The 22,716-nt window shown below is 48.0% G+C and overlaps 2 protein-coding genes across 3 annotated transcripts; one reads left to right on the forward strand and one right to left on the reverse strand.

The window, feature by feature from the left end:
- Positions 1-3,743: 3,743 nt before the first annotated feature.
- On the forward strand, positions 3,744-7,204 carry LOC308411037 (uncharacterized protein). 2 transcript variants are annotated; one of them, XM_080904735.1, is made up of 9 exons: positions 3,744-3,808; positions 4,033-4,126; positions 4,980-5,103; positions 5,201-5,358; positions 5,724-5,866; positions 5,944-6,121; positions 6,318-6,457; positions 6,536-6,698; positions 6,993-7,204. In XM_080904735.1, the coding sequence occupies exons 1-9, from the start codon at positions 3,792-3,794 to the stop codon at positions 7,056-7,058; spliced, it is 1,083 nt and encodes a 360-aa protein (XP_080760861.1). In that variant the 5' UTR covers positions 3,744-3,791; the 3' UTR covers positions 7,059-7,204. The 2 variants fall into 2 exon arrangements, with proteins under 2 accessions (XP_080760861.1, XP_080760860.1); XM_080904734.1 differs by having other exon boundaries at positions 7,043-7,204.
- Positions 7,205-10,289: 3,085 nt separating this feature from the next.
- On the reverse strand, positions 10,290-22,545 carry nr1d1 (nuclear receptor subfamily 1, group d, member 1). The gene is made up of 8 exons (XM_080904736.1): positions 22,123-22,545; positions 17,171-17,440; positions 16,998-17,086; positions 15,756-15,900; positions 15,027-15,667; positions 14,766-14,951; positions 12,177-12,387; positions 10,290-11,520 (listed from the first exon to the last, which is right to left on the reverse strand). The coding sequence occupies exons 1-8, from the start codon at positions 22,154-22,156 to the stop codon at positions 11,300-11,302; spliced, it is 1,797 nt and encodes a 598-aa protein (XP_080760862.1). The 5' UTR covers positions 22,157-22,545; the 3' UTR covers positions 10,290-11,299.
- Positions 22,546-22,716: the final 171 nt, after the last annotated feature.

Consider the following 22,716-nt stretch of genomic DNA (forward strand, 5'->3'; position numbering starts at 1 on the left):
GCTGCACCTGCGCATGCTCACTAAAATAACGGCATTCTGCCATTCTTATTACACAATTACAAGTTTAAACCCATTTCCCTTTAATAAAGACAAATGAGCGCATTTATAAGATTATTGTTATTTTATTTTGTAGTGAAGGAGCACATGCAGAGGGTTAGAGGAGAAGGAGAAGCAGAGATTCGTTTTGATCTCTTTTAACATGAAGTTCTCGAAATCAAATGTTGTCTTGATCACGAGCGTTCAATCAGAATATTATGAGTTTATAATATCAAATAAAATGTATATCAAGTAAATTTTTAAAGAATCTCAAAAACAGCAATCATTTTCTCTATTCATAAAACACATTTAAACGTCTTTTTAAAATTCTTTCGGGTAAAGACTCTTGACCCTTTGTAAAAATGTAAAAGTTTAAATGTAATACACCAGTTTGTACACTCTGTTCTCACTCGACTCCATGTTTTACCTGAATGACCTGACGTGGCTCCTCCCCCTCTGCGTCAGGATTAGTTAAACCTGAAAAAATACGTTTTTATTGTTTAGTATTTTGTTTCTTTCGAAGGCAAAAAAAAAGAAGATGTTTACTTTATAATAAACTTGTTAGTTATCGTAGCTAAATTTTATTTTCACAAATGCAAATACAGTAACAAAAAGCCTAATTTTAAACATTACTATAATGATGTTTTATGTTACATAAAATTGATTCGTGGATCACTTAACAAAAAGGCTGTGAAAACTATTACTATTTGTAGTAATTACAAATTATTTGAATGTATGTAATTCTTTGTATTACACCCCCTGGCATATGTTCATTTTGTTCTTGTTGTATAGTCAAAGGAGCTTGCAGAGAAAAGCGTCTGGACTTCTTTAAGTTACTTGAAGACGTTTCACCTCTCATCCGAGAAGCTTCTTCAGTTCTAAGGTCAAATGGTGGAGAGTCCCAGATATAAACCTAGTGGGAGTTTCCCCCCACAGAGGGACAAAAGGCCCCCTGATGATCCTCTAATCGCCTGAGCCAAGGTGTGAAACTGGGTGTGGGTCCCAATCAGCCAGAGTTTCGGGTGTGTTCATTGTGAAACCTGGCCCCACCTTATCATGCGAATTCCTGAGGTCAGATGGCCCAGGATGTGAGTGGGCGTTAAGGCGTCTGGGAAGGATCTCAAAACTGGATTATAGATGGCAGAGAGTTGGTGTGGTAAGCCCCGCCTCTGTTCAAAGATGGTCGCTCACAGTGGACATAGATGCTTCTTTCACTCCTCTTTCAAACCATCTGTCCTCTCTGTCCAAAATGTGAACATTGGCATCCTCGAAAGAGTGACCTTTGACCTTTAGATGCAGATGGACTGCTGAGTCTTGTCCTGTGGAGGTGGCTCTTCTGTGTTGTGCCATGTGCTTGTGAAGTGGCTGTTTGGTCTCTCCAATGTAGAGGTCTGAGCATTCCTCGCTGCACTGTACAGCATACACCACATTGTTAAGTCTGTGTTTTGGAGTTTTGTCTTTCGGGTGAACCAGTTTGTGTCTGAGCGTGTTGCTGGGTCTGAAATACACTGGGATGTCATGCTTGGAGAAAACTCTCCTGAGTTTCTCTGGTACACCGGCTACATAGGGGATGACAATGTTGTTGCGTCTGTCCTTCTTATCCTCCCTCGCTGGTGTCTGGTCTTCTTTTCTGTGCCTCTTTGCTGACTTTAAGAACGCCCATTTAGGATAGCCGCACGTTTTGAGTGCTTCCTTTACATGTGTGTGTTCCTTCTTTTTCCCTTCAGGCTTAGAGGGAACATGTTCTGCCCGGTGGTGTAGGGTCCTAATTACTCCAAGTTTGTGTTCCAGAGGGTGATGGGAGTCAAACAGGAGGTACTGGTCCGTGTGTGGGGGTTTACGACACCAACTCTCTGCCATCTATAATCCAGTTCTGAGATCCTTCCCAGACGCCTTAACGCCCACTCACATCCTGGGCCATCTGACCTCAGGAAATCACATGATAAGGTGGGGCCAGGTTTCACAATGAACACACCCGAAACTCTGGCTGAATGTGACCCACACCCAGTTTCACACCTTGGCTCAGGTGATTAGAGGATCATCAGGGGGTCCTTTTGTCCCTCTGTGGGGGGAAACTCCCACTAGGTTTATATCTGGGACTCTCCACCATTTGACCTTAGAACTGAAGAAGCTTCTCGGATGAGAGGTAATAATAATAATAATAATACATTTTATTTAAATAGCGCCTTTCAAAGCACCCAAGGACACTGTACAACAGATAAAAACTGGAAATATACACAATGGTAAAAATAGAAGATAAAAGTTAAAACATACAGAAATTTAAGAATAGGCAATTTTAAACAGATGAGTTTTGAGGGTGGACTTAAAAAGAGAGAATGAACTAATATTTCTGAGGTCCGGGGGTAGGGAATTCCAAAGTCGAGGGGCAGAGCAGCTAAAGGCCCTCCCTCCCATTGTGATCAGACGAGCAGAGGGAACAGAGAGAGAAAGAGAAGATGAAGATCTGAGGCAGCGGGATGGGAGCTTCATCTGTAATAAGTCAGAGAGGTACGGTGGAGAGAGAGAATGAATAGCCTTGAATGTATACAGAATTATTTTAAAATGGATGCGAAATTTGACCGGGAGCCAGTGAAGTTGCTTCAGGATTGGGGAGATGTGGTGGGTAGAAGAAGTCCTAGTAATAATACGGGCAGCAGAGTTCTGGACACGTTGGAGCTTGTTGATAGATTTTTGTGTGAGGCCAAATAATAATGAGTTGCAGTAGTCAATTCTAGAGATAACAAGATTATGGATGAGAATGGCAGTGGCGTGAGGTGTGAGGAAGGGGCGGAGGCGATTAATGTCTTCAAGCAACTTAAAGAAGTCCAGACGCTTTTCTTTGCAAGCTCCTTTGACTACGATGACCTGGATGACTGAGAACCTTCACAGACATTCTGGTTGTATACATGTTCTGTATACTGTTTCTCAATAAAGTTTAATAATTGAAAAAAAATGTTAACGTTTAAACCCTTTTATTTCATGGGTGCTTTTCAAATTTGAGCTTCCCTCCCTCCAAGACATCTACAGGAAGCGGTGCCTGAGGAAAGCGGGGAGGATCATCAAGGACTCCAGTCACCCCAGCCATAAACTGTTCAGACTGCTTCCATCAGGAAGGAGGTTCTGCAGCATCCGGTCCCGTACCAGCAGACTGAGAGACAGCTTCTTCCACCAGGCCATCAGACTGCTGAACACGTCATAGACACCTCAGCTTCACTACTGGAACTTTAACATTATGCACTCCATACTGTACAGTAATGCCACTGTTTTGCACATGTCTCAACTCTGTATATTTTTATATATTTTATTTATTGTTTACTCTATTTAATTTGTAAAATATGTGTACACACACACACACACACACACACACACACACACACACACACACACACACACACACACACACACACACACACGTAGGAAAATATTTAGTATACACATCCAGAAATGCATATACTATTATATATTGTACATATATTTATTAGTCTCAGATGTAGCCATTCTTGTATTTTGCTTGTTTACATTCTTGTATTTTGCACAACTCTGTTGCTTGTGAAGCTCGCACACAAGAATTTCACTCACATGTGCTGTACCAATGTACCTGCACATGTGATGTGACAATAAAAGTGAAAAAAAAAAAAAAATTTCACCACTGAGCGTCGCTGTCTTCAACACGATGATTGGCTTAACTGTCTGTAGCGTCACTGTCAGAGAGCCAATCAGCTCCCGGGTGGGAGCGCGGATATTTGAAAACAGAGATGGCGGCGGTGCGAGCGTAAGTCTGAAAATATTTAATATATTGTGATCAATCTCATCAATAAATGTTTGTTTCCACTTCAGAAACCTTTTCACACGTGAAGCGTGGGTCACGCGACTGTTTTCTGCCTCGCGTGATGAAATAAAACATTGAAAATCTGAAGTTTATTAGCTGTTAGCAGCTGAAGCTAACGGTCTGCGTCACCGAGGGTTCAGTATTGACGTTTGTTTGTTTGCTGTCAGCGTGCTTCGGCGTTGTGATCCGGCCCTGCTGGAGCCCCGCGGAGAACCGGAGCCGGACTGCGACCAGGCGGCGCGGATGGTGCTCTTCCTTACGGTCTGTGGCAGAAAATAGTCCGCCTACACCTCACAACACATCAGAGTCCTCGCAAAACGCACAAAACCCTGACCTCTGACCCCCACTGAGGGAATAGTTAAACCGTAAACAATGAAATGGAGAGCAGACCCTGAGTTGGCTCAGTCGCAAGTTTTCGTTTCTCACCTGAGTGAGGCCAGCCTGTCAGAGCGGACTTCAATCAGTGTTCATACCAGAGACAGCTGATACTCACACACGCAGTTACTGAGCAGTTTCCTCTGTGTGTGTGTGTGTAACACGTCACCGTGCTACAGCCATCCTTGCAATGTTAGAATAAAGTAGAGGAGGTGTTCAGCAGCTCCAGGCTGACAGCAGAAACAGACGGGGGTCTGATGAAAATCACCACAAATACAAGAAGTGCAGCTACGAGGCTGAGAAACGTCAATAAGGAGAGACGCTGGCGGAAGGCTTTGCTTTGTCTGTTCTCATTAAAAATGGCTGCCGTGTTACATGACCCACAGGCAGCAGTGTGGAGCGTGCCAGTGGTTCAGTGAGCTGAGCTTCAGTCAGTCTTCTTCCTCATGCTCAGGATCCAGATGTTTTGGTGTGTTTGATAAAGTCCACAGTGCTAACAGAACACACACACTGTGAGTGTTTGTTTATGGAATATGTTTCGTATACCTGTGCTCCTGTGAGTGGGTATGAACACTGAGCCCCGTCAGTGTGTCACCCTCATGTTTCTATGATGTTGTTTTATTGTTTATTTTAAGTTGGCTCTAATTTCTGTGTGACATCATCTCTTTTATGTTGTATTTACTAAAATCAGCTGACAGATCAAAACAGTCTCTGAAATCGTCCTGTCACGTGTGTTCAGGACCGCCGTCGCATGCAGAAGGTTCTGTGGCGTCAGCTGTTTGTCCTCGACTCCATGATGTCACTGCTGGAAGGACTGGAGTCTGCCCAGCAACTGATGGCACAGTCCTGCCCCCCCCAACCAGGTACTCACACTGTGGTGCTGTCTCACCTGGAAAGAACACAAAGAAAGTGACTTACTGTGTGTGTGTGTGTGTGTGTGTGTGTGTGTGTGTGTGTCAGAGGGTGGGGCTCGGGGCAGGTGGAAGGCCCTGAAGGTGGAGAGCAGGTCAGGGGTGGAGGAGACCGAGGCGCTGCTCAGATCTCTGCAGGACAGAATCCAACAGATCCACGACAGACGACACACACTCACACAGCTGGTTCAGCATCTGCATAGCAAGGTCACACACACACACTTGATTTCATATCTTAGTGGGGGCATCTCATTGACATGATGCTGTAACTAACTGTAACTCTGACACTAAAACCATATTTTGAGCCTCAAAATGTCTTCAATCTTGTGGGGACGGACATCTGGTCCCCACAAGTACAGTCACATTCCAATTTTGGTCCTCAGAAAGACATCTAAACATGGTATCCACACGCACACACGCACACACACACGCACACACACACACACACACACAGGTTAACGTCAGTCACTAAGAGTCGAGGAGGTGAAACATCAGGTAATCTTGCTTTTCTTTGTCGCCTCATCCTCTCCTCTCCTTGTCTCCTCCTGCCCTTGTCTCCTTGTTCCCTGCAGAGGCAGCAGAGTGAGCAGCTGGAGTCGTCTCTGCTGAACGCCCAGAATGCTTTGCAGTCATGTGACCTTCAGCTGGCCCAGTTGAGGGCGGAGTCAGAGGTGATGCTCGGTCACCTGATCGAGTGGCAGCGACTTAGAGACGAGTGAGTGCCACAAAGTCACGTGACTCTATTGAAGCCCTTGTGATTGGTCGCTAACCTGACTTCCTGTCACCTGGCAGGCTGCAGGTGCACGTCAGCACCACGCAGGACGTCATGCAGATCAACCTGCTCGCCTTCAACCAATCAGAGCTGTGTGTGGAGCTCAGGCCACACACCTCTTCTGACTTGTTGTCCAATGAACTGGAGCCGCTGAGGCTGTCAGTCACCTGGAGTCATGACGACCGCTTCAGACTGCAGGTAAGGACACAGGTGTGCGTGATGTCAGGTTTCCTCCGACACTAAGAACTGTTAGTCAATCAACAATCAATACTCATTAAAACTGATTGGATGTCACAGATGCGAGGGGCGTGTCTTACAAACTGTAGATCAATCGATCCGTGAGTATGTGTAGCCCAACTTCAAATAGAGCGTGATGAAGGCGTCTGATCCTCAGGTGAGCGAGGGGACGGCGGGCCTCGCGGAGGACAGCCTGACGGGCCGACGGGTAGAGCTGAGCGCCGCCCTGCTGGAGGTGATGCGGTGTTATGTTGGGCAGGCCGAGCTGTTGTCTGAGATCCAGAGCCTGCGGTCCAGGTGAAGCGCTGACCAATTATTGAATTGACGTGGGCGGGGCCTCTTTCCCACGGCGTTTAATCACCATCTGTCTTTCAGCTTCGCCATTGACTGGCACCCCGCCCAGCGCCTCCTCGTCTACCTGAAGACGGCATCGCTGGTGTGTCATCTGGAGGTGGAGGAGGGATACCCGCGCGTGGGGCGGGCGCGCCTGCTGTCCGTTCGGCGGGACGGGCAACATGTGGACACATCTGGGCTGAAGGTAACAGGAAGCTGCTTCACAGTCTGCTTTTAGGTGAAATTATCGCGTTTCAGGTGTGTTAGTACGCGAGGCTTGGAGTCTGGGGAAGTAAAGGATGCTTGAGACGCCGTGGTTACCCTGCACAGGTGGGGCGTGACACCACCTCCACCTCCCAAAGACCGCCTCAAACATTCATCTCAGTGGTTTTGATTTCACCTCGTGTGTTCTTGCTCCAGCTGCAGCGTCTCACACGAACGTGTGTGTGTGTGTGTGTGTGTGTGTGTGTGTGTGTGTGTGTGTGTGTGCGTGTCTAAGCCTCCCAGCGGTGAGCTGCGTCTGACCGAGTGGTTGGTGTTTCTCTACAGCAGTCCTCTCCTCTGAACGACGTCTTCCTCCTGTACCGTTTCCTGTCTTCTCTCACACATCCACCGGGGGTCGCTCTCTCACCTGCACATGTGTGACCTGCCCTGAAGTGTTTTTGTCTGTGATCACATGACATGAAAATAAACCTCTGCCTGCAGGACAAACTGGGTGTGTGAAACATGAAGTTTGTCTCTGATAAATAAAGAAGTTTATAGAATTTACAGAAGCATCAGTTTCACACAGAAGAAGCAGAAACTTCATTTTTAAACTAATAAAATGTACTCTAACAAAGTTCTGTTTGCAGTCAGTTATAAAAGAATAAGAAAAACTACTGAAAATAAAAACGTATAACAAATATTTAGGGAATAATGAAACTGTCAGTAAATATGTCAAATTAAAGGAATATTTGTGAGAAAAAATAAACCAATTATTGGAGGATTTTAATCAGTAAAAGCATGTTTGCAGAGTAAAACCATTTTTGTTTTTAATAGAAAGGCTGTTTTTAAAAGCCCATTTCTGCTTGAGCTGGGTCTGTTTTTAAATGTAAACTTAAAAAAACCATGTTTGAAAACATTTCATGAACTTCTTTCATTTATAATCCAGCAGAAAAAAATGTTCATTCAATTCTTCAGCTGAAGCTTTTATTTTGTAAAGCTGCCACCGGGAGTCGCTGTTTCCTTTCGTGTTGCTGTCTGCTGCTTCCCAGCATGCACTGCTACACTGATACTGTACAACGTGACGTAAGACACACACGCATGTCCGCGTGATTAGATAACATGTCGGGGACATGTCACGCCGTCAGAAACCAGACAGAGCGGCTCCTGAAGGAAAACCGAGCACAGCCCGCGGGAAGACTTCCTGCTGCTGACACACCGGGTCACGTGTTCTCATAGAAACACGGAAACAGCCACGGAGCTCACGTGTGTCTGCAGAACATGCAGGTTTAACAGGTTTAACGTTTCTCACTGGGGCTTGGTTCAAATGCACGGAAGTGTAAAATCAGCCAAAACTTAAACGGAGTTTGGTGTAACAAATAATTCTAAATTACAGCCTGTAAAACTGATGCTCTTGGGCACATAGTTAGATTTTCACTGATCTTTGGTCACAGCAAGGTGTGGAAAGGTCCACCCGGAGTCTGGTGAGAGGACAGTGGAGTAAAAGCAGCTGCTGGTTAGTGTATGCACAGGAGTCCGGCTGAAGAATGAGATTACTGCAGATCACTGTGGAGTTTCCCCTCCACGCACATCTCACCCACTCTTAATACAGCGGAACGTGGACGTGTGTGACTGCTGCTGAGTCACCAGTAGGAAACTGACATCAGGAAAATATCTGAGTGGACTAAGTGAAGGATTCTGTTCGTGTTTAAAATGAGCACAAATGTGAATGGAGTTTGGTTTGAGGGTTAGCGTACGAAAGCCAGGCTGCTTCGTGTTTTTGCTCCAAGCATTTACTGATTGTCAGCATCTCCTCAGATGAGCAGACGGTTTGAGACGGCTGCCAGGCGTAATAAAAGCAGCTATTATTAGCTGTAAATACACGTATATGCGTGGAGTCTGGTGCGTCAGTGAAGGAGCTTTAACCCTGATAAACACGTAACTGTAAAAGTGAACGTGTGAAAACGGAACATTTTTGACTGGAGTCTGGTGGAGACTGCTTCCACGCGAAAACATCATCACCATGCAGGTGTGGTTATGAAGCATGCGCCTGCAGCTCAGTGTCACACATACAAACAAGTGTGCAACATCTCAGTTTGTGTTATTGTTTATTGCCTGACGACCTCCTCCTCCTGCTGTGGACCTCCTCCTCCTCCTGCTGCTGTAAATCAGTGATCAGAGTGATCCGTTGTCACGGTGACGCACCACACGGCTGTAAACGTGTTATATAAGTACGCACAGCACTAAAAGGAAGTGATGTGCGAGTCCATCTGAAACTGGGACACAGTGCTCGTCTCCGCCCGCTGGCTGCTCATTGGGCAGTGGGGATGCTGAGATCGAGATGCAGCTGGCCAATCAGAATCCAGAAAGTGGAAGTTTGATTATGAGGCTGCAGTTCGACCTACTTTCTCCTCAGAGTGACTCACTTTCTCCTTCTTCTCCTGCTGTCCCACTGACTGCTGAAAGCTCAGAGCCAACAGGACACTAACCTCCAAAAACCCACCAATCACGATCAGCTTCACCTCATGCTGCTCAGACACACGTGGATGTCTGTTTGTCACAGTCTGCGGCTCTAAAATCAGTGAAAAAGTCAAAGGAGTCTGGTGAAGGAGAAAGCTGGCGCTGCTGTATTTACAGCCTATAGTTCATATGAAATATGATGTTTTTCATTTGTTTTAATTAATAAGTCATCAACGTGTCTCGTTTTTATATGAAACATTAAACATTTAACCTGAAATTACACATGAAATATTTTTTCTTTTCTTCTCATACTTTACAGTTCACAGAGAGATAAATATGTGTGATGGTGAAGAGACGATGTTAGATGTTGTATTTCAGTGACTGTAGTGCAAGGCACAAAAACGCCACCAGAGGGCAGACTGTGCCGCTGAGCTCAGACCCACTGGAATATAACCCTAAACACCTTTATATTCCACTAATAAAGGTGAGCTAGGTGACACAGACGAAGCTTCGTGTCTAAATAAACTAGAATAAACCCAACATGGAAGCACTGAGAGCTGCAGTTCCTGTGGTGCCCAGCAGAGGCAGCAGTGAGTCAGTCCCATAGACTTCCGTGTCAAAATAAACTCATTATTAGGGGCGTGGTCTCTTTGACTGACGGACGGATGGGGATTTGGCGCTACTTAAATAAAACTGATTGTTCAGATTTTTTTTAAAAGTTTTTACTGTAGTAAAATGAGTTTTTGTGACTGTTAGTCCCAACATCATGAGCTGCTTTACAGCCTCCTCAATTTTGATTTGGGGCGTGAAGAGAGCACATACAGCTGCTGCGGTACAATAACAGAGAGCTCGAATCAGGCTCTTCTACAGCTACATCACCCGCTCTACAGCTGCTGCAACTACAACCAGCAGCAGCTTGAGTCTGTGACATCAAACCCTGCCACTACAGCATCTCCACCAGCCGCTGTAACTGACTCCAGCTTCTCCTCCGCTGCTGGTGGGTAAAATGAGCTTCGCTGAGAGAAAACTGAAGGTCGTTTTACTTCAGCTCCGACTCGTCCAATCATCAGTCCATCGCAGTAACGTCTTTATGATCAGTGTGAATATTATAGATTCAGGACGACTCATGTGTGCATATATTTATATATCATTTTTATATAACGTCTTTACAACATAAACCACAGATTAAAACACATCAGAGATCTTCTTTCATCAGGTGCACTTCCTCGCTCGTACATACTTTAATAGTCACGATATCTGCACAGGCATATATTCATATTAACCAAAAATAGTTGTGTACAACAGATCTCAGGGAAACAGTTCAAGTATAGCTGGATCTTTGTGTTCATGGCTATGTACAGTTTCTTTACAGAACATCAGCTGCATAAGGTTTGTCTGAGGCGTCGCCAGGTCACGCCCCGCCTCCTCCATCTCTGTAGTAGGTGGAGTCATCATTCCGGGCGCTCCACAGTTTGGAAGTTCAGGATGAATCAGTTCGTACTGGAAGAGTTTCTGTTTCCTGCAGAGTGGAAGTGGAGGCCGCCGCAGTCAGAGATCGCCGGCCGCTGAAAATCGAAGGAGCTGATCCCAAAGTCCTTAAAATCATTAAAAGCAGCTGGATGCGTCCAGATGTTTGAAAGAGCTACTTTTAGTGTGCATCTGTCTCCAGCTGGGAAAACTTTCAAATTAAAAGCGTCTGAACTCATCATGAACGTTAACGAAGCTAAAATCAGACAGAATGATGACATCAACAGGAAGTGGAAGTGAAGCTGAACGAACAGGTTTGTCCTGTGTGAGCTCGTCAGTTAGCGTACTGTCGTCGTCCACGTCCTTCACGCTTCTTACTTTTGTCTTTCAGACTTCCTGCTGGCGACGCTCCAGTAAAGTCAAAGAACTGGGCTGGCTAGGCTAAGCTAACGGATTGGGCTTACACAGGTTAAAATAGTGTGGTTTAAAAATGGCAGCCTGCTCCTTTAAAACATCAACCAGCTGTTTTAAAGCAGACTTTTATTTTGGCGGGGAGACGCATGTCTTGCAAAGTTCTGCTGATGACATCATCATCCTGCCAGTCCGATGCGGTCTGGATGACGCTGCGATGTTAAGGGCTGGAGAGCGTGGCGATGCGGTGACATCGCAGTGATGTCATCAAACGTCGATGCGGAAGGACAGCAGCTTCTCAGAGTGCATGTTGTTGAGCGTCCGCAGATCTGGCAACTTCAGCAGCAGTTTGGTGAAGCGTGGCGAGTCCACGTCGAGGTGCTCGCTCTCTGGGGCGACGGGCGACTTGTTGACCAACGAGCGAAGAGCGCGGATCAGATTCTCCTGCAGCTGCTCCACCGACGCCACGTCTTCGATGCCGGAGCGGTCTGAAACCACACGGAGAGGGCAGGTCAGCGAGCAACGGGCAACCACTACATCTGCAGCAACTGCAACAACTGTTACGTCTACAACTACTGCAACTGAACCAAACCCGGTGACTACTCCACCCACTACATCTACAGCAACAGCTGCAACTAAACAGTTTAAAAACAAACTCGACATGTGCAACTTCGACACACAACAACCAAAAATTATTAACTATGCAACTAAACACAAGACATCAACTACGGCAACAACATCTACATACGCCGCTGCTACCTAAATCACTGCAACCACGACGCTTCACTTACAGCAACAGCTTGAACAAACGGTACCTTTTGCAACTACACCAAAACTTGGCACAACCTGCAACTCAACAAGTTGGTGCAACTACAGCAGCAACATGGAGAAACGTTTCTCCTCTGAAAACATCCAGATGAAAGAATCAACTTTTAGCGATTTCCTTACCTGGATGATTGAACGTGCATCGAAAACAACAACAACAGCTAAACCACACAAACTCGGGCTACACCTGCACTCGCCGTAGTTATGTGCTACAAACAGGAAGTTGATTTTCTATACTTCCTTCTTAAACACTCAACACGTTGCTTAAATAACTGCGATACGTTTCAGCTAATCTACGGCGGCGGCGATCTTTGCTCACCTGCTGACACGAGCACCACGGCGGTGAAGAGTCCGAGCTCCTCGCTGTCCAGCTCCAGCGCCGCCAGCTTGTGGCTGAAGTCAAACATGGCTCCCAGCAGGTCCCTCATGCCCATCGCCCGCAGCTCCTGCAGGTTGTAGGTGGCGCCGGAGACGAACGTCACCGTCTGCTCCTTCATGTTAAACAGCGACGCAAAACGCACCATCAGCACCTGAGACAGGAAACAAGGACGGGCAATCAGTGAAAGCGCGATGATGTCACCGACACATTTAGGTTTCATTCGATCTCAGCCTGACACGAGTTTGAGCAACCAACGAGGAGGCGTGTAACTACAGCAACATTACATCTGCAACTCCTGCTAATAGATCAACATCCTCTGCCTAGAAAACTCGCCACATCCAAACTCCTGCAACTAAACACAGCAACTTCAGCCAAACACCGCCCATTACAACTGCAGCAACACGTTAACTCCTGCAGCTAAGCCAAATCCTGCAACAACAGCAACTCTAGCAACCACTACGTTGCAACGTATGCAACACTTGCAACTGAACAACAAGCAACTAGCCTAAGGAGCTGGGAAAGAAAGCTTTCGTGACGTGGGTGACTGCAAATCTACACAGAAAACAAGCAACTGCAACACAAACTACATCTGCAGCAACAAGTAAACATCATGCTGTAGCTCCAGGACTACATCTGCAACATTTTCTGTACCTACAGACAATGCAGCATGTTCTGGCTCCTTAAGATTCGCCCCTCATGTTATGTAGTGTTATATAAGTTCATGCAATCTTTATTTGTTTCTGGCACACTGTTCATTTTATTTTGACATCCTACCAGAAGTGCTATTTCTCATTACTTCCTGTCTAGCGGGAGAAGGACAGTTTGCTACCCCTATGGCACATTCATGTATTTCAACAAAGCCATGCGAAGCATCCAGTCAAATAAATCTGCCAGAAAGGAACAGCGCTGTGGTTTTTCTACATGGGAAGATGGTTGTCCATCTGTCTAGTTAAGTGCGAGGGCAGAATACAGCAAAGACTGCGTCTCACAATGAAACATAATGCTGCAACTAAACACGGCAACTCACTAACTTAACCAAATGCTGCAACAAGCAACTGCTGCGACCGCTACGTCTCCATGAACAAATGCAACTAAACAGCAACCTGAGCTTCAGATCTTTGACCTCGGGAACGTTAGTGGGAGTTTTTAAACTCGCACTCTTGTGGACTCGAGGGTGAACTCAATAGTTTTTTCAAAGGTCAGAGGTCATTTCCCTAAAATGTGCTCTGATTGGATGACAGTGCTGTAACTGGCTGAGTGAGAAGACATGGTAAATATCTAGAGGGTGGGTGCAGCGCCCCCAGTTTGCCTAGTGGTCAGGTCGGGTACAGCATCTAAGGAATCTCAATCAACCAACTGACTATGTGCACGTTAGCATATGCTACTTCCGGTGCGGAAACTCCTGTGGGGAGCTTTGTTTCCGGTGTCCTATTCGCGCCTGGTTTACGGTCCAAAACAAGTTAAGCAAATGAATGAATCAAGCGGCGATTTACATTTCTATAGATGTCTCGGGCATTTACCCAACATATCTGTAAATGATGTTCATCGACTTGTGATATTTTTCCCCGCGCCTCAGAGCAAAAGAGAAAAGGATTCAAATGTTATATTTCTCAGCTGTCCCTCGTTTATCGCGGGTGTTATGTTCTAAAAATAACCAGCGAGAGATGAAATCAAGGAGCCAATTTTATTTTTTGACGGTGCAAACGTTTGGTGGACATCGTGGACATACAGTACTGCACTTCAGAGTCACACTGCTAGCATCGATGCAGCGACTCTGTACTGTACAGGAGAGACGTCACGGAGGAGATCGTCTGCAGCGATCAGGACGCAGGACACAATGTGACGTAAAAAAAAAGCATGCAAACTTGCAATCTGCGAAACAGCGAGGTGAAAGGTGAACCGTGTTATAGCGAGGGACCGCTGTAATTTTGAAGGTAAGTCACAACATACCCTTCGTACATACTAATGTATAGAAACCGTTACCAGCAATCATTCATTTTTTGTGTGGCTTTTTTCACGGTTTGTTAACATGCTGTGCAGGTGTGTACTTGACTAGCTGATCTCGACATAACGGGGAAACATCTGGTTTGACTATTCTTCACCTGTAGTTTGAATGCTGAACATTTGCCTGTTTAAATCATGAGACCAGTCACTATACAGAGATGTGCTTCTGAGTGTGGACGATGTGTCTTCTGCTGCAGTGATGCAGTTCTGCTTGTGTTGAGTGAAGTAAACAACTGATCGATCTAAACGCTTTAAACATCAAAATTGATCATTAGATTTTTTATGACACAGCAGCGGTGAGTGTTCCCACCTTCTGCTCTTTGTAACTTAACGCCATCTTTCTGTTTTCGAGTTTTGGACATGATGTTGGAGGATATCTTCGCAGTAGCGATTGACCGCAAAGTAAAGCTACCGGAAATGTACAACCCCACATCCGGTCTCAAACCAGGAAGTTAGCATTTTCTCGTGCACAGGGTCAATCAGCACAAACCTCGCCCACTAAACCGAGTGACATCACAGGTTCACCTCAAAGGTGCCGGCCTTCAGCAGGGCCACCTGGTCGTTCTGGGACAGACCGCTGAATCCTGGGATATGTTTGGCGAACTCTACCACCTCCCTGACGGCGGGCGTGAAGGACAGCGAGAAGTCCTCCCATATCTGCTGCGGGGTCTTCGAGGGGTCGGCGTGAGGCTGCATGTTCATTGGACAAGCCTGCGGAGACAGGACAGCACCGTCAGCCAATCAGGTGACAGCTTGTAAACCCTCCCCCAGTGGATGAGCTCTTACCAGCACGATCCCCGTCTGCTTCTTCACTGGACAGCGCTGCTCCTGGGTCACATGACCAGCGGGACCGCTCTGCTGGCTTTGCCTCCCGTTGCTACGGTGAAGATATGTGCGGCTGTTTTCCGGTAGGTAGCACTCTGTGGCCAGGTTGTTATTGTGGTGGTAGATGGTGTTGAGGCCGTTGGCATGGTAACCGTTTGGGCAGCGGTTGGGCTGCCAGAGCTCCGCCTCCCCATTGTGGTGGACGTGGTTATTGGCCAGCTTGTCGTGAGCGTATAGGAACGTCTCGCGGTGAGCGCGAGCAATGGCGCTAATGGTGGAGTCCATCCCGGGGCTGGGGGGTGGGGAGCAGGAGGGGGAGGAGCTCTGATGGGAGGGAAGAGGCGGTGGGGAGGAAGAGGAAGCCGAAGAAGGCGGGGAGGGTGAGGAGGGGGCTGGAGGCAGGGCTGAGGGCTGAGGCCGGGGGGCGATGGTCACCCCCGGGCACGGCGAGGAGGAAGAGGATGAGGAAGAGGAGGACGACGACAGGCTGGCGAGCTGGAAGTCGCTCTGCAGCTGGTTGTTCACCATGTTATTCATGGCGCTCTGCATCTCGGCCAACATCCTCTGCTTCTCGCGCTTCGGGATCCGCCCGAAGCGCACCGCTGTGGACAGAAGAGGAAGAGGAGGAGTTAGGTCGGATTCAGAGTGTGCGGGCTTGCAGGTGGGCGTGCAGGTGAGGCGGGCGCTCACCGTCGCGGCTCATGCCCACAGACAGACACTTCTTGAAGCGGCACTGCTGGCAGCGGTTCCTGTTGATCCTCACGATGGTGCAGCTCTCGTTCTTCACGCACTTCTTGTACTGGATGTTCTGCTGGATGCTGCGGCGGAAGAAGCCCTGCAAGACCAGACACGCCCACACCGTCACCTTCAGCATCATCATCGTCATCACCACCAAGCCCCAAAACTGCCAAAATCCGCGGACTGTATATCCGGTCTTTAAGTCTGACGTCATTAGCCGCTTCAGGTTCCAAAGCCAAACGAACACTGCGGCATCACTGAGAGTTAAAAACTGTCTAAACTCTTTCATCTGTAATAAAATGATCAGCGTTGCTGCTTTACCAGGTGTAACAGTTAAGTTTAACATCCATGAAAACAGAATTTATTAAATTTAACGGAGTTAGAAGTTAGCTAGCGGAAGTTAGCTCGCTAGCTTCCACGCAAAAATAGCATGTTCTGACTGAGAGATTTCTGAAACAAATTAAAACGTACAGCTCTGCTATCACTTCCAACATAAATGAAGACAGGAAACTAAACAGCAGTGGCGTTTGTAGGGTTACTGAAGTTGGGCTAGCTGGTATATAATGATGTGCTACGTGACCGCTAGCGACACAGCTATGTTAGCATAAACACAGTGAAGCTGGAGGATGAACGCTAACTTTCTTCCACTCGATAAAAGTTAACGTGAAGGTTCCTGATGGTCAGGAACAAATGCAATCGCATGGCAGGATGCTGTAAAAGGACCAAACTTCAGTCAGGAGAACAACTGAGATAATCCATCCACAATACGAGGTTAGTCGTTCATATACTGCTGCCTGGGCTGGGCTGTAGCTACATCGTAAGGTTTTAAAAACTGAGCTTTAAAATGAACAGTGGTAATAAAAGCCGAGAGAGGCCGACAGGGATCACTGACTGTTTTTAGGGGCTTGTTCAGATTAAACAGAACAAGATACAAAAGATTAAAACATGTTAAAAACACAACAGCCTTAATAAATGCAGAGTAGTTTGGACTGAAGCTTCATCACATCATCACTTAAAGCCTGTGTGCATGTGATGTGTGTGAATAAAGAAATAACGCATTTGAAAATAAACAGGAAGTAAATAACTCTGAAATATTACAAAAACAAAAAATAAGAATAACAGTTTTAGATTTTAATTAATTAACACAAATACTATCATTGAGTCGGTAGTTCCATTGTGTGTGTGAGATCTCACCTTGCAGCCTTCGCAGGCGTGCACGCCGTAATGGAAACCCGAGGCGACATCGCCGCAGACCTTACAGAGCAGCACCATGCCGTTCAGCTCTGAAACACAGTCACATACAGGAAGTGACATCAGAGGTTCCGTTCAGCTCAACACACAAACATGCAAACGAACTGCGTACTTACTGGTCAGACTGGCCACAGACTTGCTGGGCGACGTCCTCAGAGAGCCGCCGTCGTCGCGGCCTCGAGGCGAGCCTGCTGCCGACGAGGAGGCCGAGGAGGACCCGTCGTCTCCGGCTGACCCTGAGCTGGAGCCGGAGCTGAGGAACGGCAGGGTGAGGGAGGAGGAGGAGGTGAAGAAGGACTGGGAGTTGGAGTTCTCACTGTACATGGAGACCGGACTGGTCCGAGTGGGAGAGCCTCCGGAGGAGCCCACGTAGGAGATCACGCCTCCTGCAGGAGAGCAAGGGGAGGTCAGAGGTTATTGACAGTGGTGAGGGGGAAGCGTTCCACCTCTACTCCTCGAACGCTCTGAGCGACTCGGTTTTACTGCTTGTACACATCACAGCCTCCTCCTACAAAATAAAAGCCTGTAAGTGCTTATTTCTGCTCTTTGTTCTGCTCGTTGTGCAGCGCAGCGTGACTTTGTACCGCCGCTCAGCAGAGGCGGGATTTAGACTCACACCTTCTCAGGTTTCATCAAAGCACCAGTGAAAGCTGCCGTGAATGTTGGTCTGCCGCCGAGCGGGCTCAAAATGAAGTGATCGGCTGCCACATGTGCACAGCGTCTGAGAGCGACTGTTTGCAGACCTGTTGCCTCCCATCAGCATCCTGTAAATCACGTGAAGCTCTGAGCAACGATTTCATCAGCAGCACATGCAGACTGTGACCGCTGAACACGATCGGTGCAGCGGCAGGTTTGATCTCTGTGGGAGGCTGCAGTCCTGTTTTTACCGCCGTGGCTTCGATGGCGTTGGACGTTATGTCAGGACCACGCTGCAGAGATGGGCCCTCTGTTTTGTAGTGTTCCCAAAATATTTGAATTTATCTGATTAAGTATCAGCTTCTGGTGTCCCTGTATGATACAATATCACTAACTACCTGACCCCACTGAGGTTGGGACAAACACCTTTCACCTCGTGACACGCAGCGACCTTCACAGAGCATTAGTGTTGACTAACGATGTGTTTGTTAGTCAACACACGGCGAGGAGTCAGAAGCACTAACAGGAGGAAACCCCTGATTCTTTGTTTGTTATGAGAGGATGATGTTTGTCTGCACATGTCAGAGCTGCACGTGACACACACACACACACACACACACACGCACACACACACACACACACACACACACACGACCAGTGCGAGCTGTGATCACCTTCATGTTCTGCTGCTCAGACTCAGGCTGAATGTGTGCTTTGTGAGTCTGTGCTCACACACTCACACAGCAAGGCCCGCTGCCAGCTCACAAACTGGGTCACCAAGACAGGAACAAGGAGAGCAGCCGCCATCACCTTCACGCTACACGAGGAACCACAGCGAGCTCACAGACCAGCACAGACACTCAGACAGAGGACTCAGTGTGGAAATGCAGACACAAACGAGTGCTGATGAAGGTCACGTGACGTGTTTATAAAGCTGCACATGGCCTCTGAGCGTCTGACCACAGAAATATCCGAGCTGTGCTCATGTCTGTGCTGAACCTGCTGCCTCCCTCCTCCTCCCCTCCTCCCCCTCACGCAGCCTCGGCGGGAGGCTCGTGTGTACTCCGTGGTCACGCCCCTGAGACACGTGCCTGCTCCACTCAGACGGCTCTGCAACGGGACTGGAGCGCCAGAGGCCCGCCCACACCCACGCCTACCCTCCCTCTGCACACACTCTCACGTTCCCGCCATTCATCTCTCTCACACACACACACACACACACACACACACACACACACACACACACACACACACACACACACACACACACACACACACACACACAGATCTGCAGCGTTTTCTGCTGCAGTAAAATAAGATTCTTCAGCTTAAACGTGACCTCCTCCTCACTTCCTGTCATATATCTGCTGTTGCTATGGCGATGTTCATACTCAACAATCTAGAGTTTCTCGTAACGAGCTGAGTGTGAGCCAAGACTGCAGACTGCAGACCTCTATGACATCACAGAGAGTAAACTTGCTGATCCCAGAGGATGAATGAGAGCCTGCGGAGTCAGCCCAGAGTCAGATACAGAAGGATTATTATGAACTGTCAGTCATGCAAAGCTGCTCACAGTCCAAGAATAAGAAGAGAAAGCGAAGAGGAGGGGCTTGTTTTTGGACTGATTCTTCTACTCCCAGAGCACACACACACGCACACTGACACACACACACACACACTGACACACACACACACACACACACACACACAGTGACACACACACACGCACACTGACACACACACACACACACACACACACACACACACACACAGTGACACACACACACTGACACACACACACACACACTGACACACACTGACACACACGCCGTTGGATGTGTCAGAGAACATTTTGGGGCTGGTGTCTTGCCCCAGCCTGGAGGAGCCAGGGATTGAACCACCAACCTTCTAATTGGCAGGTGAGTTGCTTCGTCTCGTGAGCGACAGCCACTCAGAGATAATTAAAGCTGAAACCGCAGAAGAAGAATAACCTTCATCTGACTTCATCAGTCACATCCTCAGAGGAGCAGTAACCAGCGTGCCCTGCAGGAAGCTCCACAAAGTGCATTCTGGGTAATCTGCAAAGGCTCCTATCAGACTGTGGGATAAGAAAGCTTCATTTCACCTCCACCTGACAACAGCATCATGCTCCAGCTGGGAATCATTTTCTAATAAAGTTTCCCGTTAGCGCTGACGCTCGCGGTGGTGACGTGGCACGTCTCTGCTGCTCACGAGGTCTCAGGACAGATCACATGATCTTCAGGCCCTCGTGAAGGTTTTAAACGATCCGTGCTTGGAATAAGACGCTGTGCTTCCTTCAGGCACTGTGCTGACCTCCAGAGGAGAGGATCCAGCTGCTGACACATGTTCGCCCTCTTTGACTGAGCGTAAACGCGTTTCATCAGGGTCTCTGCTCACCGTGGGAATTTCAAAGTGGCTAACGGCTAACGACTCGAGGTCGAACGCTGACGTGTCCTGAGAGTCTCTCTGACAGTGCTGCAGTGATGTTTTACTAAATGTTCTCTAAGAACCCTCTTTATCACCTTTTAAGTACGTGTTTAAGCGTCACGCCGCCATGTTTTTTAAAGTTGGTCTGAGGTTTGTGGGCGTGCTGCAGGGAAACGTGTTAGCTGAACTCTGAGCTGACAGGAAGTTCACACGAGCCAAACGCTCTTTGAACGTCAGTGCGGCGAATGTCTGTTATCATTGAGCTCAGCACCAGCAGCTGAGGCTCATGGGTAGTGTAGTGTCAGTAAGTGTCCGCTGTGATGAGCTTTAAACCACAAACACGGTGATCTGTGAGAGCGAGCAGAGCGGCGCTCTATCCTGGGGATACAGCAGGAATCCTGGATCAGGAATATCGGACTTCGAGCAGACATGGAGACGCTTCCATAAATCACATACATCATTCACATCTGTTTTATTCCCTCACTCATTCACACCTCCCTCCTTGACCTCACTCCCCTCTGATTGGCTCCTTTTGTCCCAGAAATGTAAATAAATCAGCTGCACAGGTACATCGTCTCACCTGTCGTGTTCGTCACTGTGTTCAGGTTTTATGTCGAGTTTTATTTGTCGGTTTACACTTTATTACATCATGTGATAAATATATTATCGTTATTTACATCAGTAAGCCTGCAGTCTGAAAAAACTCCTGAGGGATTATTTTAACACAGATTCATGTTTTTGTGTTCTTGCGTCTCCCAGCAGCTCCACGTCACCGCGGTCAGCTGCAGGTGTCTGTGGCGAGGTGTGTGACGTGTCTCTGTGTACGGCTCAACATCCTTAGTGGCATTTGAATAAAACTCTGTGACTCCTGCCTGAAACAAGCTGAGTGCAGTCTGTGCTGCTGCAGATAAAAGCCACACACAGAAACCAGCGCTCAGCTGTGTTTGTGTTGTTCTTGTCTGCGCCAGCAGGGGGAGACAAAAACACCCAAACTGCAGCTTTAACAGGTGAGGACAGGTGAGAGCCGGACTGTAACTACTATCATCGATGAACCATCAGTGTGTGCTAAAGATCCTCATCCCGGTCATCGATCAGAATCAGCCATGATCAATAATCTGATCACATACAAATACAAACTATAAAAGTGCAGAAGAAGAGAGCAAAGGCTCCTGACGTCAGCGAAAATGAGCAAACGTCAAACCACGTGACTGTGCGCAAATCTTTAAATGTGATCGTGTTTGGAGCACACAGGGGGAGGAGCCGGGGGAGGAGCAGCGGAATTATACAATGAGCTCAGGCTCAGTGGCAGCCAATCACAGCCCGCGGAGCTCCGTGAAAACATAGCGCACATGGCTCGGTTTGCCGGTCCATGTGAACCGGCAACTGGCGCGAGCGAGCGAGCACGTACACACACATTACTGCGGGTCCACCTGACACCTGTCCACCCTCCGACATGACCGCTGTCACTCTGACCCACTTACCCGAACACACGGGCGCAGTCACGTACACGGTCCCCGTGACCACCGCCGGACATGTGCCAAGCGGGACCCGCTGTTCCCGAAACACGGCCACGGACACCTGCTCACGGGGACTGCAGTGAGGGCAATGCGGGGTCCAGAACCTGGTCTGGACCTGAACCCGATGCTCCCGCCCCCCTCGCTGAGAGAACCTGTACCGCGGACACAAACACCGGAACAGAGGTTCGCGCGCCACACAGCCGCAGGTGCTCAAAGCTTCGACCTGTGGTCCGATACTAACGATACCAACAGTTTACTCATCGACCAGTAACCTGCTTGTCTCAGCCTTCACCCCGCGCTGCTGCCAAACTCCATGTGAAATTTGACAACTTTTAAAACTCGACCTCTGAAGCAGCAGCAGAGACCCCCACACTGTTAAAAGTCAAAATAAATGTACCGCACGCGCACAGCGTCGCTCTTATCAGCTCTAATGTAAGCGTGAGGTGCAGAGTAGGGGACGTATTTACCTGGGTTGTTGTTGTTGTTGTTGTTCGTGTCCATGGCAGCGGTGGTCACTGTGACATCCGAGAAAAAGTCACACACGCGACCCTCGTTTAAAAGTCCCAGAAAGCTACCGCTGCGCACGCATCCCAGGCTCGGAGACGTGGGAGAAGAAACCACCACAGAAGAAGAAGCGGGGTCTTATTCTGTGAATTCAAACTACTGCTCCTGCTGCACGCGGAACCAAGCGATCCGTCCTGCTGCACGCGCGCCTCTGTCTGCCTGCCTGTGTGTTTTGAAACAAGGCGCGCGCGCATAACGGCTTGCCATAAGATGATGATGAATGTGCGGGGGCCGCCGTGCCCGCACGCGGCAGAAAACGGGACCATGTGACCGCGGGGAGAGCCTCGTGCCCCAGTGACACACTTTCCCGCCCCTTCTCTGCGCTGCAGCCGCTCGTTTAAACCTCCGAGCACGTGGAGCCGGCTGCTCCTCGCACAGGGGCATTCTGGGATTCGTAGGCGGAGATTTTTTTTTGTAGTTTTTAAAACATAATTTTAATGCTTTGACCAATCATTTAACGTTATTTATTACTACTTATATTTATGATGACTTATTCT

This window comes from Rhamphochromis sp. 'chilingali' (genome assembly GCF_963969265.1).
Source record: "Rhamphochromis sp. 'chilingali' genome assembly, chromosome: 15".
Taxonomy (NCBI): domain Eukaryota; kingdom Metazoa; phylum Chordata; class Actinopteri; order Cichliformes; family Cichlidae; genus Rhamphochromis; species Rhamphochromis sp. 'chilingali'.

What these genes read in the sequence shown, in the direction of transcription:
- LOC308411037 (XM_080904734.1), top strand. An exon ending in TGGCAGCGACTTAGAGACGA is followed by an intron (nt 5,867 to 5,943) that starts GTGAGTGCCACA and finishes GTCACCTGGCAG; the next exon opens with GCTGCAGGTGCACGTCAGCA. An exon ending in ACGACCGCTTCAGACTGCAG is followed by an intron (nt 6,122 to 6,317) that starts GTAAGGACACAG and finishes TCTGATCCTCAG; the next exon opens with GTGAGCGAGGGGACGGCGGG.
- nr1d1 (XM_080904736.1), bottom strand. Translation starts at nt 22,156, where the DNA reads ATGGACACGAACAACAACAACAACAACAACCCAG. An exon ending in GTCTGTGGCCAGTCTGACCA is followed by an intron (nt 17,087 to 17,170) that starts GTAAGTACGCAG and finishes ACTGTGTTTCAG; the next exon opens with AGCTGAACGGCATGGTGCTG. An exon ending in TGTGGGCATGAGCCGCGACG is followed by an intron (nt 15,668 to 15,755) that starts GTGAGCGCCCGC and finishes TTCTGTCCACAG; the next exon opens with CGGTGCGCTTCGGGCGGATC.